The 16,159-nt window shown below is 38.9% G+C and overlaps 1 protein-coding gene across 6 annotated transcripts in view; it reads left to right on the top strand.

Moving 5' to 3' along the window:
• The window catches only part of caskin1 (CASK interacting protein 1), a 97,913-nt gene that overhangs the window by 67,717 nt on the left and 14,037 nt on the right, over positions 1 to 16,159 (top strand). For 3 of the 6 annotated variants that reach the window (XM_084372047.1, XM_084372048.1, XM_084372046.1), the window contains exons 7-13: positions 1,675 to 1,783; positions 3,901 to 4,009; positions 5,026 to 5,120; positions 5,906 to 6,023; positions 9,473 to 9,718; positions 13,287 to 13,391; positions 14,204 to 14,322. In XM_084372047.1, coding sequence (XP_084228173.1) covers positions 1,675 to 1,783; positions 3,901 to 4,009; positions 5,026 to 5,120; positions 5,906 to 6,023; positions 9,473 to 9,718; positions 13,287 to 13,391; positions 14,204 to 14,322 — 901 coding nt within the window. The remainder of the gene's footprint in view (positions 1 to 1,674; positions 1,784 to 3,900; positions 4,010 to 5,025; positions 5,121 to 5,905; positions 6,024 to 9,472; positions 9,719 to 13,286; positions 13,392 to 14,203; positions 14,323 to 16,159) is intronic. The other 3 variants (XM_084372050.1, XM_084372049.1, XM_084372051.1) reach the window with 3 other exon arrangements.

Below are 16,159 nucleotides of genomic sequence, written 5' to 3'. Positions count from 1 at the left end.
CGCTAAATGTCAAATCATTATATTCTCATCTCCACTGGGATGTGAGTCTAATTTTTGTTTATGTTTTAAGCAAAAGAGCATCTTGGCAAAGTGACTTTTATTGGCGCGGTGATGCCAGCGTTCGGCACAAAGCTTCGGGATGAAAGATCCCAGCAGAATGGTGTGCCACGGCAAATAAACACACACCACAAACTCTATTTTTCCTCTCATCAATCTCAACCACTTTTAAGTAAGTCATTACTGTGTGTGTGTGTGTGTGTGTGTGTGTGTTGGTGCAGACACAGACAGAGAGACGAAAGGGAAGGAGAGAGATACTGAAAGATGGGAGTGCAACTCCTGGGAGAGGACAAGAAGAGAGAGGGGTAGAAAAATGAAGAGGGAGAAAGAGGACAAAGCCAGTCATAGCTGATAGAGCGGAGCATGCCTCTTTAGATGTGCCACGGATAAATGATGCTCATCGGGCATGGCCAACAGTCTGTGGAAGACGCACACTCACATAAACACATGCAAACTGTTATTCAGGAGAAGTTAGAGGGAAATTAAATGTGTGTTAGGCAGCTTTTTTCCCCGATGAACTACAGTTTATGTTTGAACCTTGAGCCTGTCACTAAGGCTGATGATATTCTCTACTTAAATGTACAACAAGGAACTTTTAACTGAATTGAGTAGCTGCTTTAATGTCAACAAATCCATTTAAAAGACCAACAACAACAATAAATGGTAGCCAAAGATTAAATTACAAAAAAATATTCTACAAGACTCTACAGCTCTGTGAGGCTGGGCTTTTAGTTAAATGCTATGAACATGTAAATATGCTGATGTTTACCATGGTCAACATTTTAGTCTAGCATGTTAGCATGCTAAGTTCAGAATCATTTTTCTAAAGCTCACAGTCCCTTAAGTTCCTTTTGGCAAACTTGGCTGTGATACAGTATACCTTTAGTTTTACAGAGTTAGTGAGTCTGCTCAGCATGCAGTTACTCTCATTTACATATTTTTCTGTTTCTGTTTTTGGACAATGGGAGGAGTGCGATAGTAGCTCATAATTAGCGTGTTGACCAGAAGCCATTACTAAGCTGATTATTTTATGATTGTTTTATACTGACGGCCACAAAAAGAAATGTCATCAATTTTAGATTCAGTCGGTAACACAATTATACTGATTTAATTAGTGTCCTCATCGAGATCAGTTTTGCAGAAGAGGAACATGTTTTTCATTATGATAAAAACTACTCACTAAATTACCAAATTTCTATTAACCTGCAGTGAAAATAACCCCCAACAAATGAACCATTTATACCCGTTTGAATAACATCTGCTAAAAACAATATTGCCCAGCTGTTTTAGGAAATGACTGAGGCGTAAAAATGAAGGATTTCTATCCTCAGGAGGAACAAACAGGCTTGGGGCTGATAATCACAGAGCAGAGAAGTTAAAAAGTGTTGAGAAACGGATTGACACATTGTTGGATTTTAGTCATTTCGTTGGATTTGTTCATTTGTTTTTCTTCTGACACTTTTTCACTTCCTCGCCCTCTCACCTCTTGCTTCTCTCCCCTTTGCAATTCCTGACACTGATTTTCCTCTGAATTTCACTCCCTCCTTGCTCCATCACTTCTTACTACACTTCCCTTGCTCACTCTCCCTTCCTTCTTCCCTCTGCCGCGGCTGCCAGACTGTTGATCCAGGCAGGCATCGACATCAACAGACAGACCAAAGCTGGCACTGCCCTGCATGAAGCTGCCCTGTGTGGAAAGACCGAGGCAGTGAGACTCCTGCTGGAGGTAAGTGGAACTTCACTCAAAAGCTTTCCAGAGTTGTCACCAGGCCTTGCTTGGTTTCCTTAAAGGACATTACAATCTAATTCTGACTTTCCAGCATAAAATGTTTGAACACTTTAAGGACAAACCCTCACTTGTATTTAACAACTGTGTCCACTGATTTTAAATCATAGCTGTGACAGTGACACTTGCAAGGTGATATAAAAAGAGGAGGCATTCTCCCCTTCTACAAAATTGCAATGAGACAAATGGCTCTTGTTTTCTATAATAAATGACTGTGGACTGTGAAAGATGTTTCCATACAAAGATTTCTTCAAAGATGCAAATCCTAAATCCTAAATGATCTCAAGGAATCCCTGTGGTTCACAAGGGTTATCCAGAAAAAGGAGGAAACTATCCTTGTTATTTTTGATTTATCATTTCACTCTCAAAGGGTATTTAGATGCAACAGTGGCAGAAAGTAATTAAGTATATTTACTCATATATAGCCTTTGGGCACAATATTGAAGTACTAGCACTTTACCCAAGGATTCTAGCTACTTGTACTTCAGCTCCGCTAAGGGAATCATTCTGCCTTTTACTCCACTAGATATTTTTTCTAGATATAAGATGCCTTTCATATTAACATTATATTAAAAACATATGATGATTGTATGAAATACATATGTACTAACGGATAAAATGCATTAAGATTAAACCAGCGGTTGCCAACAACAGTGTCAAATATGTGTCCTGTGTGTCGTTTCAGAAGCCTCTGAGTCGTCAGCAGTTAGACCATTTTCCTTTAAGCGTCTCCCGTAAACTCAGATTGTTCAATTTAGGCCTTCAAAAAAAAAGAAGAATTGTATTTTTTAAAATTTTTCGTAACCTCATTTATCATTTCAAGATCTGTCAGATTCAACTTGCAGTTGTTTGGAGGAGGCCCGCTGGGCTTAACTATCTATCTGTATAGAAATGTAGTCAAAGCTCGCTCCACCTCAACCAGCTACAACAGTAAAATTCTACATTGCTTCAGTATTAATCCTCTAATAATAAGCACTGCATTTTGTTTTAAAAATCAAGTTGTTTTTAAATCAAGGAATATTGGAATAAAATGGGGAAACCAGACTTGGGCCATCAGTTCAAGTTCTTGCATAGTGGGGTTCTCATGGCATTAAAAAAAACTGGTATGTTTTGGGGTAAAAAAATGACTGACTATTTTTGTCTGGGTTTGTCCATTAATCTCTTCATATTGGTAAGAGATTTTAAAGGGATCAATAAAATATTATAAATAGAGGTTCTCTTTTGTCATATTTTACAGGCAATATCCCAGTTGCCCCAAATAGATTGCCAGGGTATGAAAATATGTAAAATACTGGGGGAAAAAGTACTACTTTATACTGTATCTTTATACTAAATTTTTTTCTATGATTACATTGTGCCTATGAGATGTAACCCAGTACATATGTCATTGAAAGACTGTCTGCCTTTAAATACATGTTAAAATAAGACTGTCAAAAGACTTTACATCTTCAGAGAAAGATTTTACTCTGCTACTACTGTTTTGACTCCTCATATTGTATCAACAAGACTGTTACAATACATCAGTGAATTATTTATTTATTATATATTCTAAGAAAGGGTTCAATGGGAAATATTAAAATGCTGTGGGATCTGAGGCCTGTTGCCTATTCATGTTTGGAAAAATCAAAACATCCCCTTGTGATAGATCGGTGGCACAGTTATGAAAACTTATGTTATTACATATTTGATGCCGGTGATATTAAAAATGCTACAGGGTTTAGGAAAATAACAGATGTAATATGTTTTAATGACTGTTTTAATAAAAAGCATGAAAAAAATAACTTTTTCATTTAGACCCAAGGCTGTGAAATGTCTTTCTCCTGAAGCGTCTCTGCTCTGAATTCATCTTTGTTCTTCGGCCCACATTTGATTCAACAGATCTGAATGTGATATTGTCCTTGAGCTTTTGGCTGTGTCAGTTGAAAAATAAGACTTTTTTAAGTTTTTTATTGTATAACCTGGCACAAGAAACTCACTTTATGTCCACATGAAAGAAAACAACCATTTAATTAAAAAGTAATCTTACTAACATCCATTTTTTCCCCCCTCTTCTACAGAGTGGCATCAATGCCACAGTGAGAAACACCTACAGCCAGACTGCACTGGACATCGTCTACCAGTTCACCGCAACACAAGCCAGCAGAGAGATTAAACAGCTGCTGAGGGGTAGGATGGGTGGATGTATGCATAGATTAATGGGGGAATGGTTGGATTAATGGATGGATCAATGGATGGATGGATGGATGGATGGATAAATGGTCAGATCAATTAATGGATAAATGAGTCAACTGATCAATGGTTGGATCAATGAATGGATGGCTTAATTGATCAATGAATGGATGGATGGATGGATGGATGGATGGATGCTTCAATGGATGGATGGATGGACGGACGGTTGGATTAATGGTTGGAAGGATATTTGGATCAATGGATAAATGGTCAGATCAATTAATGGATAAATTAATCAAATGATCAATGGTTGGATCAATGAATGGATGGATCAATCGGTCAATGGATGGACCAAAGCTTCATTAAATGGCTGGTTGGATCAATGGATGGATGGATGGATGAATGCTTCAGTGGATGGATGGATGGATGGATGGATGGATTGATGGATGGATGGATGCTTCAGTGGATGGATGGATGGATGGATGCTTCAGTGGATGGATGGATGGGTGGATGCTTCAGTGGATGGATCAATGAATGGATGGTCGGATCAATGAATGGATGGTCGGATCAATGGAGAAATCAAAGGATAGATCAATGGATTGATAGATTGATGGATGGATCAATGAATGAATAGATGGACCCTTTCAAGGAATAGTTTTGACGTTTTAGGACTTTGTGCTAAGCTATATCTGCTGGCAGGAGCTTTATTTTTACTGTATAGACATGAATGTTATCAATCTTCTCATCCAACTCACATGAAGAAACAGAAGAGGGTATTTCCCAAAATGGCAAGCTTCAACAGATGCTTTTATCATCACAGAATATATGAAATTTGTACATTAATTTAGTGCGAAAGTTACATTTGAAAAGGCATTGTGTAGTATTCTGGTCTGGAGTATCCAATTACTGGAACTACTGTATTGCATATAGCACAGACAGGATAATTAAATTGTAGAACAATGTACATTTATTGTAACGTACAGTATGATTCACTGGCTCTCTTTGTCTGTCAGATGCATCGGCAGCCCTTCAGGTTCGGGCTCTGAAGGATTACTGCAACAACTACGACCTGACCAGCCTCAACATCAAAGCAGGAGACGTCATTACGGTAACACACAACTGAAAAGATCACTCCTGACGTCAAAGCTAAAAAAGGGATGTTAGCCAAGATTTGCTTGTTGACTGTAGTGAGATCTGTGGCTTTCACTGTTCTTTTAGTTTGTTATTTGTTGTTGTCTGTCGTTACTGTAGCACAAATGAATGAAAACTAAATTTGCCACACAAAATGATGGCTGTTTTTCGTTCTTTTCTCTAATTCCTTATTACCTACAGATAGCGTTCAAATTAAATCATAATCAGTCCGAAGAATTTGTGCTCTCCCAAATCTTTTGTTGTCAGTATACTTCCGTATTTGATGGAATTACTAATGAATATGCAAGAATGAGTAGCTACAGCATCCCTCATTTATTACGAATATGTTTTACAGAAACATGTCTGCACTTGCTACATTGCAGTCTGCCCAACACTCATGAATATTAATGAGCATTTATGCAGCCTTTGGGTACTTATTACACTAATAAGGAAGCCAAGCGGTGCCTGTGCTTTCTCCCTCAGGGTCTGAATGAACAATTTGTCTTCTCTGCTGTTTGACACAGAGAACTTTAGAGGGCTCCAAATGCAGTTTTGCATTTCTGTTAAGTGTTTCACTTAAAAAAATACGGTTTCAAGCTTTTTTTTTTCATATTTATAGCTTTTCAGCGTTAAAAAGCTAAAAATAGTTCTTAATATCATAAACCAGTAGACCCAGTTTGGAGCATAAAAGTCACACAAATGCACGGTACCAAAACATAATGCTCTCATTTTGTTTTTTAATCAATGTGTATGTAAATCCAGGTTTTGGAGCAGCACCCTGATGGACGCTGGAAAGGCTGTATCCATGACAACCGAACAGGAAACGACCGGGTGGGCTACTTCCCGTCCACTATGGTGGAGGTCATCAGCAAACGCACAGGTGTGTGTGCACTCCTATGTGTGTGTGTCTGTGAGTGTGTTGGAATTACTATGAAAATCATGACCAAGCTGGCTGGTTGTCGAGTGTCAGCCAGGTGTCCTGGGAATATTATTACACATAATTGGACTAAACACAGAAGAAGAACTTGGAGAAAGATAGAAAAAGAAGACGATGAAGAAGACGTGAAGTGAAGCTAAGTGAGTGAATAATGTTTTTGCCTTTCTCATAAGCCCTGGAGGAAGGCACTTAACCTTAACATCTCATTATTAAACTTTCCCCAGATAAATGCAGATAGAGTGAGAATCATATCAGAGAATTTCATCTCTTCCATCTCACACAGTGGGAGAAAAGACCTTTGTGAGTCAGCCCTTCAGCCCAGCTGTCATCCACTGCATTACAGCTGTAATCCAAGTTAACTATACTGATGATGAAAGTGCCTGTTAAGTAATGAGAATATGGACACCACAATCATCCACATGTGCCTGTCTGATAATCTGTTTCACTTCTCCTTGTTGAGATTGGCATTACCTGTTGATTAACAGGACTTCAAACTTTTTTTCTTGCCTAGAATTAGATGAGAAGATTGAGACCACTGTTGTGTGAAGCTGTAACGCAAGAAGCCAATTTTGTTAGCGTAGCATAAAAACTAGAAACAACTTACATGAGGGTGTGTAGCTATAAATCTAACAAGCTATAAATAATATAAATATAAAATATGATATACTGTAAATGTATGACTTGAAGTATAGAAAAATTTCGTGAACTCAAATTTAGTTTAAACTTTTCCCCCCACACCGTTTGACGCTAGGCTACAATGTATACCGTATATTTTGTATTTATATGTCACTTAAGCTATGTATCAGATGTATATGGAGTAAACTATGACATTTTAACTACACTAGACTAGAGTTAGATGAGAACTGCTATCATGTTTGTGCGGTAAATATGAAGCAATCAGCAGCAGCCTGTTAGCATAACTAGCACAGAGACTAGAAAGTGGGGGAAACAGCTAGCCTGCTTTGTCAAAAGGTAAGAAAGTCTGCCAACAAACAACCTAAAGCCCCGTTTTTACAAAAAATGAAGCCTATGGTAAAAAGCACTCATTGTGGAGCCAGGCTAGCTATTTGTTTTTTCCACTTAATCCAGTGTTTGTGCTAAGCAAAGCTAACTGGCAGCTGTTGGTAGCATCATATCTACTGTACAAAAGTGAGAATGGCTTCATTCTTCACATCTAAATGTTTGGCAAGAAAGCAAAAAAGTGTAAAGTAATGTGGAATTATTCATTAAATTGCTTGTCATGTAACCAGTATCATTTTGTTGTCATCTCTGTGTTTTCATGACTTAACAGGCTAGTTGACCAGCTAATGTGTCAATGTCCCAAATACCGCCCATATTTAACCTCATTTCTTCATTTTACATCACCATAATGAGCGTTTGTTACCTCACTGGTGAGATCGAGAGTACATTCACATCCATCCCGTCATCCCAAAGTGTCATCGCGCAGTCACAAAGAGGATCAGATGTTTTTAGCTGTCTATTGGTGTCTGTCTGTAGGTCTGTTATCTTTGTTTGTCCATCCGTCTGTCTCTGTTGTATTATGTCTACTTGATCCAAGTCTGTGTCTCTGTATTACTGTCTGCCTCCATCCCCTGTGATCACTGAACACTCACTCGCCTCAGTCTTTCATTATCTCTCCTCTCTCATGTACTTCCATTTTGTGGTCATTCTTATTTGATCACTTGTATATATTGTATGGTCCATTTACCACTATGGGAACTGCTCCAAGTCAACGAACATACCATTGCTGAAACTGTCTTTACAGTAAATGATATAGAGCAGCTGTGGATACGGTACAAAACAGCTGGAGCACCCCCCACTCAGCTTGCACAGCCACAATCATACTCGGGCTACAGCAGCTGTTTTATCAAGAGGTTTCATTGACTCAACTGTTCTATCATCAATTTTTAATTATTATTTTTTCCCACCATTCCTCCCCAGTGAGTCTATTCTACATGTTCCCTGCCTCTCATTTGAGCCTTCGTTTTCCTCTAACAGGGACGCTACATTACACTTCTATTCAAACAACATAAATGGCCAATTAGGACATCAACTAGACAGAGATATGAACTAAATGTTCTTCCCTACACTTGACAATTAATTGAATTGACCTTAATGTTGCAGCAGTCATCACAGTCAACCAGCTAACTCTACTTGTTACAGACGCTACAGATGGTACTGTACTGTATCAGGTCAGTGACCAGGCACATAGAATAGTAATGATAGTTGTCCAAAGGCAGTTATCCAGTTCATTAGCTATCAAGGCTAGCAAGCTAACTATTTTGTAGTGAAGCATTTGGAATGTTATGATGCAGAATGCATCAGAATACAAGTATTTAGTTAAACAACATCTGGGCGATGAACATGTCTCTCCATACAAGGAAGCAGCAGGGAGTGGGGGGTGACAATAATACAGCGGTGGCAGCAGTGGTGTTAGCTAGCTTTCAGGTAGGCATTGTGGCAGTACGGCGACAGCAAGAGAGTTTGCAGAGCACTGACAGCCTAAGTCCACCGCCATGTTCAAAAGGTTGCAATGGATAAATGTTCAATACACTGCGAGTGTTGTGTTGGACACCAGTTAATTGTCTAAGCTAGCTTGCGGGCTTTATTTACAAATTTAAAGTGTCATATCTTGTTGCAACTATAAACACATTTCTAATTGAGTGAATGTTGCTGTACAGCACAGAGGAAAACTACAGCAGCATGAAAAATGGAAGGGAATGTTCCATATTGTTCACATTAAAAGGCTGACGTCACAAAGAGCAGCTGGACGCCACTGAAGCTAGCTAGTGCAGCAACCATTTCACTCTGCAATGGGTTGTGTTGGGGGGGTATGGATGGTAGACTTGCATCAATTTTTGTTGTGCCGTTTATTGTCAGATAGAATAGAATATAGTATGTATTTCTTAGCTATACAAATTGATGTTATGACCAGTTTTGTCAAATGCGATACATCCACCTGTTTAACTTTTAAGTAGCAGTTTGATAAGGCAAAAATGCTAGCATGTCCATACAGAGGACATATAAAATTGCAATATTTCTGCTCTTAGCCAAAAAGCTTATTTGGACAGCAAATTTTAGAACTGAGTCCCTGGGACCATTTATACTTTCACCATCCATCACTTTACTATCCGCCTCTCTGTATATTTCATTTTAACACACTCACATTTGTTTGTCCTTTCATTCTCTTTTTCCCTTTAACGTTAGCCGTGTCCTTCACCACCTTTGACTTCTTTAATTTTGTAACTTCAGCCTTTGTTTTTAATTTTCTTTTTTTCCCCCTCTTTCTTACATGTAATTCTCTGTTTTGTCGTTTGTTTGTCACGTGGCGGTGGCTCACTGTTGGCTGGTTGTGTGTGTGTCGGTGTGTCGTCACGGTGGGTGTTATCTAGGTTTGGCCAGCACAGTCATTTGCACTCAACAGTTTCAAAAGATACCGCTGGTTCCTCCGGCGACGGTTGCCCCTGCCAACGCGGTAGTCAACGGCAACGACACCACGTTCCATCAGATCCATATCCTGCCTCCACCGCCTCCGCCTCCACCACATTCCCATCAGCCACTGCTTCCACTTTTCACTTCCTTTGGCTATAACAAGTCGCCCGTGACAACCCCACAGGGAGACACACCCACTGCCCCAGGTACACGCCCCCTTTTCATTATATTATTATTATTATTATTATTATTATTATTATTATTATTAAAACTTCAAAAGATGCTTTCCTCTGTTGTCTCTTTAATTACCAGTATAAAAACTATTCCTGATTGGTCATGTAAGATTCCAATTAGTGATTTAGATGTTGTTCTAAGAAGGCATCCATTGAAGTTTTCTGTTATGGGTCATTATTTGTGTAATTTTATGTAATTGTGTTGCTCATACTGTATAACTTTTTATTTTGTATTTTTCTTTTTCTTTCTGTTTTTGCTGTTGTCATCTCCATTACTGAGAGTCAGTATCTGGACAGGAGTCCAGCGCCAAATGCAAAGATAAATACAATGAAAGATTTAAAAAAAGAGAAGAATATGGTCATTGCACTTAAAATATGAAGGAAATATATGTAAAATATTAAGGAAATGACCAAAAATATGCCCCACACAAAGGTCTCTTTGAATAAATGTTTGTTTTAAAAGGCCCCATTTCCACTTTCATTTGAGAGGTACACTCCAAATGCAATTTTTATATATCAAGTAGCTACAGTATCTGGTCATGATTAAGTGGCTAAGTGTAAAGGGGCTATTACAATTGTAATCCTTAAGATTTTCATATGATCAAACCACAACTCTGATACTGTTTATGGTCTGCTTTTTAATGCAGCTGACATTCCCTGTATTTATATTCTGTCTCATTCCTATGAAGTAGTTTAATCTGTTAGTGGCGGCGTCCGAAGTCAAATCGCCTGCTTTACAGGTTGTAATTAGGTTGAACTATAATTTGGCCTTTTTTTGACCCATGAAAACCAAGATCATGTCAGTTGCCTCATTTCAGGGCTAATTAATGCTACTGCCAGTCTCATATTAATCAGCTAACCAATGAGGCTCGACAGGGCCAAAGTCAACTGCAAAAACACCTAAAGCACTGCGTTGCTTGCTCTGTAATAAGACGTGTTTATATTTGAATAATGCAAAGCCATGCCGCTCTCAGCTGGGTCTGGTCACTGCTTAGGCATTTCTGTCAATGATCTAACAGTTGAAGAAGCGCTAATGCTACTGCAGTGTTGTGGGTTTTTTAGGACGTGGTTGCTTTTGCACATTGCGTTGCTAGAAAGGAAGAACAGATATCAGGTGGGAGGAAAGCGCTCCATCTTACAAAAGACCTGCGTTCACCCGAGTTTTTGTGTTTCAGTTAACTGTCTTGCCTCCTTGTTTTTTGTAGTTCTTATTTTTGATCCTTCGTTTATTTCCCTCTTTGTTCTTTCCTCCTCCCCTTGTATATTACTGTCCCGACCACCAAGACAACCCTCCTAGTTTCCTTGAACACACAGACATCATAAAAAAAAGTCCCTCCTGACCAGACTGTGTGTCCAACTGTGTTTTTCTGTTCTGTCCTCGTCCTGAGTATCACGTCTGATCATTTTAACACCACTTTTACCCGCCTTGCACTTATACCCTCAGTGTGTGTGTGTGTTAGAGTGTGTGGTGGTGATGAAGGGTGGGAATACTTTAGCGAAATTGAGCGTAATATATAACCCAGTATTAACCCCAATGATTTGATGATGATGAAAGCTTTAGCTGCACATGTTGCTTAGAGATAAGCTTTTCTGACATTAACGGGTGATATTTTCTGTCCAGCTAAAAAATCCAGTGAGTGAGTTTATCTGGAATAATGCAAATTGATTTTGAAGTGTTTGGCCTTTGTACAGCCGTCCTTGGATTCTTGGACACATGGTATCAAAAATACATTAAATTATATATTACAGTACATGCAAAGATTTGCAAGTTAAGGAATGTCAAGTGTTATGTAAGAGACCCAAATACATTGTAAGAAAATGTCACCCGGGATGTTTTGCAGGTAAGGTATTCACTGACTTTAAACTGTAAAATCTCTACTCTGTGCCTTCGCTGGACACCATTTTGTTTCCTCCAGGAGAATAAATCACTTTAGGCACACTCTAAGTCCAAAAATGGAAATGCAGCACCCAGGTAGAGATATTGTAAAGCCTTTCTTACGACAGCATCAGGTCAGTACATTTTCCCCGAGCCTTGATCACATTGGTTGAAAAACAGCAACTCAGAAATGATTCAAGTCAAATCAAAGGCCGATCAAAACCTTTAAAAACACACTGCTCAGTTCTTTGTTCGAGGTCACTTGGAGGGATGCAAAATGGCCACAAGAAGGAGCTGCAACATTACATGAAAAGAAAATGGATCCGATTAATGTGTGTGCTTCTCTGGAGCACTGTTGGCTTACACATATAAACCATTTATAAACCCTTATTAAGATGGTTATAATGGTTTATCACACTCTCCAAATGCACTACAGCAGCCTCATTCTGACCAGGCTTACATATATAATCACACACATTATATATGTATGTGTATGTACATTATGGCATATATGTGTATATACACAGATATACATGTTATGGATTTATTTATGTACTATGGGTATATACATGTTTTCATATATCTATATATATATATGCTGTATTTTTTCTGTGTATGCGTGTGTGTGAGCATGTGCTGTGTGTGAGGGAAATGAGGTGTGTGAGTGTAAATCTTCTATATCCTTCAGAAAATACCCCATCACCCTGCTCTCCTACTGGCCCCTCTGTAATTTTTGTCTTTTTTTCGCGGATACGTTTGGAATTTATTTAATTAACCCCGCCTAACCCTTCTTTTTCTAAAACTATCAAGCAGATTACAACCTGCAATCTGCACAAATTGATTCATAGTGTCAGTCCTCAGTGAAGTGAGGTAGTCTGCCAAATGTATTTGTAAGGGACGAATACTGTATGTAGCATCAGCAGGGTGTCCAACACTCCACCTTTTTGATGATTGACATAATATGCAACGAAAACTTGAAGTAACTGTAAAAACTAAATACTGCATATATACTAAATATTCTGTAAAAATATTTTTTAAATTTTCTTTTACATTCTAATAAAACAATTGCTTATTAGAACATCTGATTCAAGTGTATAGATACAACAGCTAGTCATGGTTTGAGCCATTAAAGCTGCACTATCAATATTTTTATTTTAACAATGGATCAAAACATTCTGTGCAATGTCGCTCGTAGTGATGAACCCACGAGTTCTCCTTATTTGTATGAAGCTTTTTAGCCTCTTTTAGCAAACTGTTTTGGCTATAAGGACCTAAACTGAACCTAGCACTAAACAGCAGACAAAGTTAGCAACTAGCTGGTGAACATAGCGGAGCATTTATTAGCTAAAGTGTTTTTTTTTCTCACAAGATGACCTAAACAGAGCTAGAATGAATATGGACGAAAACAAAACTTCAAACTAATGCCAATGATGCATCCTTGTCTACCAAAGTGTGAACAGGCAACTGTTTGCTAGCAGGTTAGCCATACTACAAACTTTGTAAGGTAATCATTTGTCAATGTTGTATTTTTAGCTTGTTCCGCTGCCCCAACGTTGACAAAAAAAAATCTTTAAATGCTAATTTTTTGATAGCAAAAGGGGAAAAGAGGCTCCCGAGGCCAGTTTAGGGTCGGTTAGCGGCTAACAGTGGTGTTCTGTGTTAAAGGTTGTCGTGGCTCAGAGGCAAGCCCTCACAGCTCTCCCACCGCATCCAGCGGGCCCCATGGAGGCTCCAACGAAGAGATCTGGGTACTGCGCAAGCCCGTGGCAGGTAACGAAGCCGCGCTGCGCTGAGCCCTCAATCCCTGACTCCTTAACTTCTGACCAGGGGTCAAACAGTATCTGACGTCTTTTCAACAAAAGGCTTTTCTGCCTTGCACCGCCTTGCAAGTTTCCCCGAGAATAGAATACATCCATCCATGCGTTTCTTTGAGCTACAAATGATGTTGTGTGAAGGCTTTCAGATACTCTTTGACCTGCTCCTGACAGTCCCCCATGTCCTGCTTATCTCTCCATCTAAAGCTTAGCTGACCTCAGTGGCCTTATGTGTAGGACTGCAGCCATCTGCATCGGTCTACAGTCTGTGTGTCTTTCCAACCGGATGTATGGAGATGTTTTCATGTGAGAGAGAACAAGACAAGCTAGGAAAGAGAGAGAGGAAAAGCGAGAGAAAAGATGTGTGTGGTGTGTGTGTGTGTGTGTGTGTGTGTATAAAAGCGTAAGGTACGTCTTGTTTACTCCACAGTGTCTGTCGCTGAGTCGTCCATCACCCTGTCTGTCTGTCTGTCTGTCTGTCCTGTCCATCCAACCACATGCTGCCCAGTGCATTTCAATGGAGAGTCACACCTGTTACCACGTTGCTTTGGATATCAGCTAAACCACTCAATGTGTGTGTGCCTGTGTGTGTGCGTGCGTGTGTGTTGGCGTGACTGTATGCATCCATCTGTTTGTTGCATGTGTGCATCTGTATGCACAAAATCTACGCATATTGTTTGCATGCATGTGCGAATGCATGTGTTTGTGTGTGTGTGTTTGTGCGTGCATGTGTGTGTGTGTGTGTGTGTGTGTGTGTGTGTGTTACAGGTGGAGACCGCAGCAGTGTGGGCAGTTCTGGCAGTGTGACCAGTGTGAGGTCGTCAGGCAGCGGTCAGAGCGCCGGCAGTGCAGCACACATTCTCCATGCACAGGCTGAGGGGGTAAAGGTACGACACACACACACACACACACACACACACACATACAAACTCTATAAAAAAGCTAGACAAACAAACATGTGTACAGGCGCTGCAGCTTTATGTCAGTTAATTTATTAGAAGCGGTACATATTAATCGTATCAAAAGCATCTGCTATTAAATGGAGAGTTTAGAAGGCTTCATGCTGCTGAAAAAAGATGTCAGTGTTGATTTAACAGGTCGGTAATTTCCTGATAATTTCCCAGGAAGTTTCTTGTTAAGACCTATGTAATTTGGAGTTCAATTGGTACTCTATTAAATCATTAATTTCAATTAATTGGTGGTGTAACACGGAAAGTCAGCCACAGCAGATCTGCTGAACATGCAAAAATGTAAAAATGTATACAGTACATGCATACCGTTCAAAATATATGAAGGATAAAATTTCTGGCAAGAAATGAATTTCTGTGGTTGTAGTACATTTCATAGGTACTAAAGTGCAATTTTTAGGTACTTTTGCTTTACTTGAGTATTTACAGTATTTATTTAATACTGTTTTATCCTTCTACCCCGCCACATATTAAAGGTAAATATTGTATTTTTTCCACACAAGATTCATCTGATAGCTAGCTGTTACTCTTTACTGTAACACCGAAAAAGAAAATACGACAACCTTAAAAACGTTTTTTTGAAAAGTTCTCCTCAAGTGAAAATAAATGCTAGAGTGCTTTAATTTAAGTCTTGAGCTGTATCTCATCTATACATCAGTATCAGGTAACCTCTTACAAAAACAGTGTCTGGAGGGTTTTCATTTGTATCCTTTAGATACATTTTGCTAATCATACTTCTGTGCTTTTACCTGAATACATTTTACCATCAGGACCTTTTCTTACAATTTTGTCCTTTTTACATGAATGTGTTGAAACATTCGCTATAGTACTACTATACCACTTTATTATATATTAAGATTTCAACAATCTAAAATAAGCTAAAGCTGCTTTACGATGACCTAGCAACATAAATGAGCGCATTTTATTCACATTTTGACCTAACTGTTGCTGAATCCTGATTGGTGAACAGAAGTACGCTGCATCATCTTTTTCCAATCAAGTCCCGCTCACTTCAAACTAGTTAGAAAAGCACAGACAAAACACAAAATGTATAGAAATCATTCATGGGATATATTAACTGTAACTTTAGTTGGGAATGTTGATGCAGGTGTCCATCACTCTTGGTAAGATGCTAAGTGAGAAAATAGTTTCTCAAGGCCTTTATGTAAGTAAATAATCTGAATACTTCCACCACTGATAGATAATGAATGAATATGTACTTTAATGCAGCAGTTGTTTCAAGGAAAATTCCTATTACCCTGTAATTAGTACATAATTATATGCAGTAGTCCTCCGAAGGAAACGTCCCAGGAAGGAGGAGAGAACTATGTAATTATTAGCTAAGTTTGGACCTGCTAAATAAAACATTACTGATATAAACAAAGCCATTAAATTGCAAAAAGAACAAAATAAATGAGATTGACAGGAGTTAAACTAAAGGAAGTAAAAAACTTGATAAATGAGAAGAGAAACATAACAAACGCAGATGCTTCCACACAGACCCTCAGGGGGTTTTGGATGTTGGAGTGAATCATCTGCTTCGGCCTTTGCAGTCACCATATCTCATATCGTACAGACATGAAGAATCTATAACAAGGAGTCTTAAAGCCGTTCTGGAGGCTCTTCACTCATCCCTATGCTTTTACACACTATTTCACACACGTACATACCACAAAGACATTGTGCTGTTTGTGTTCTGAGTCTAAAGCCGTTTCTCAAAGGTTATTCGCTCATAAAACATCCAGCTGCAGATTAA

This window comes from Pagrus pagrus (assembly GCF_965226575.1).
Source record: "Pagrus pagrus genome assembly, chromosome: 13".
NCBI lineage: Eukaryota > Metazoa > Chordata > Actinopteri > Spariformes > Sparidae > Pagrus > Pagrus pagrus.
This window is presented reverse-complemented; position numbering and strand designations above follow the sequence as displayed.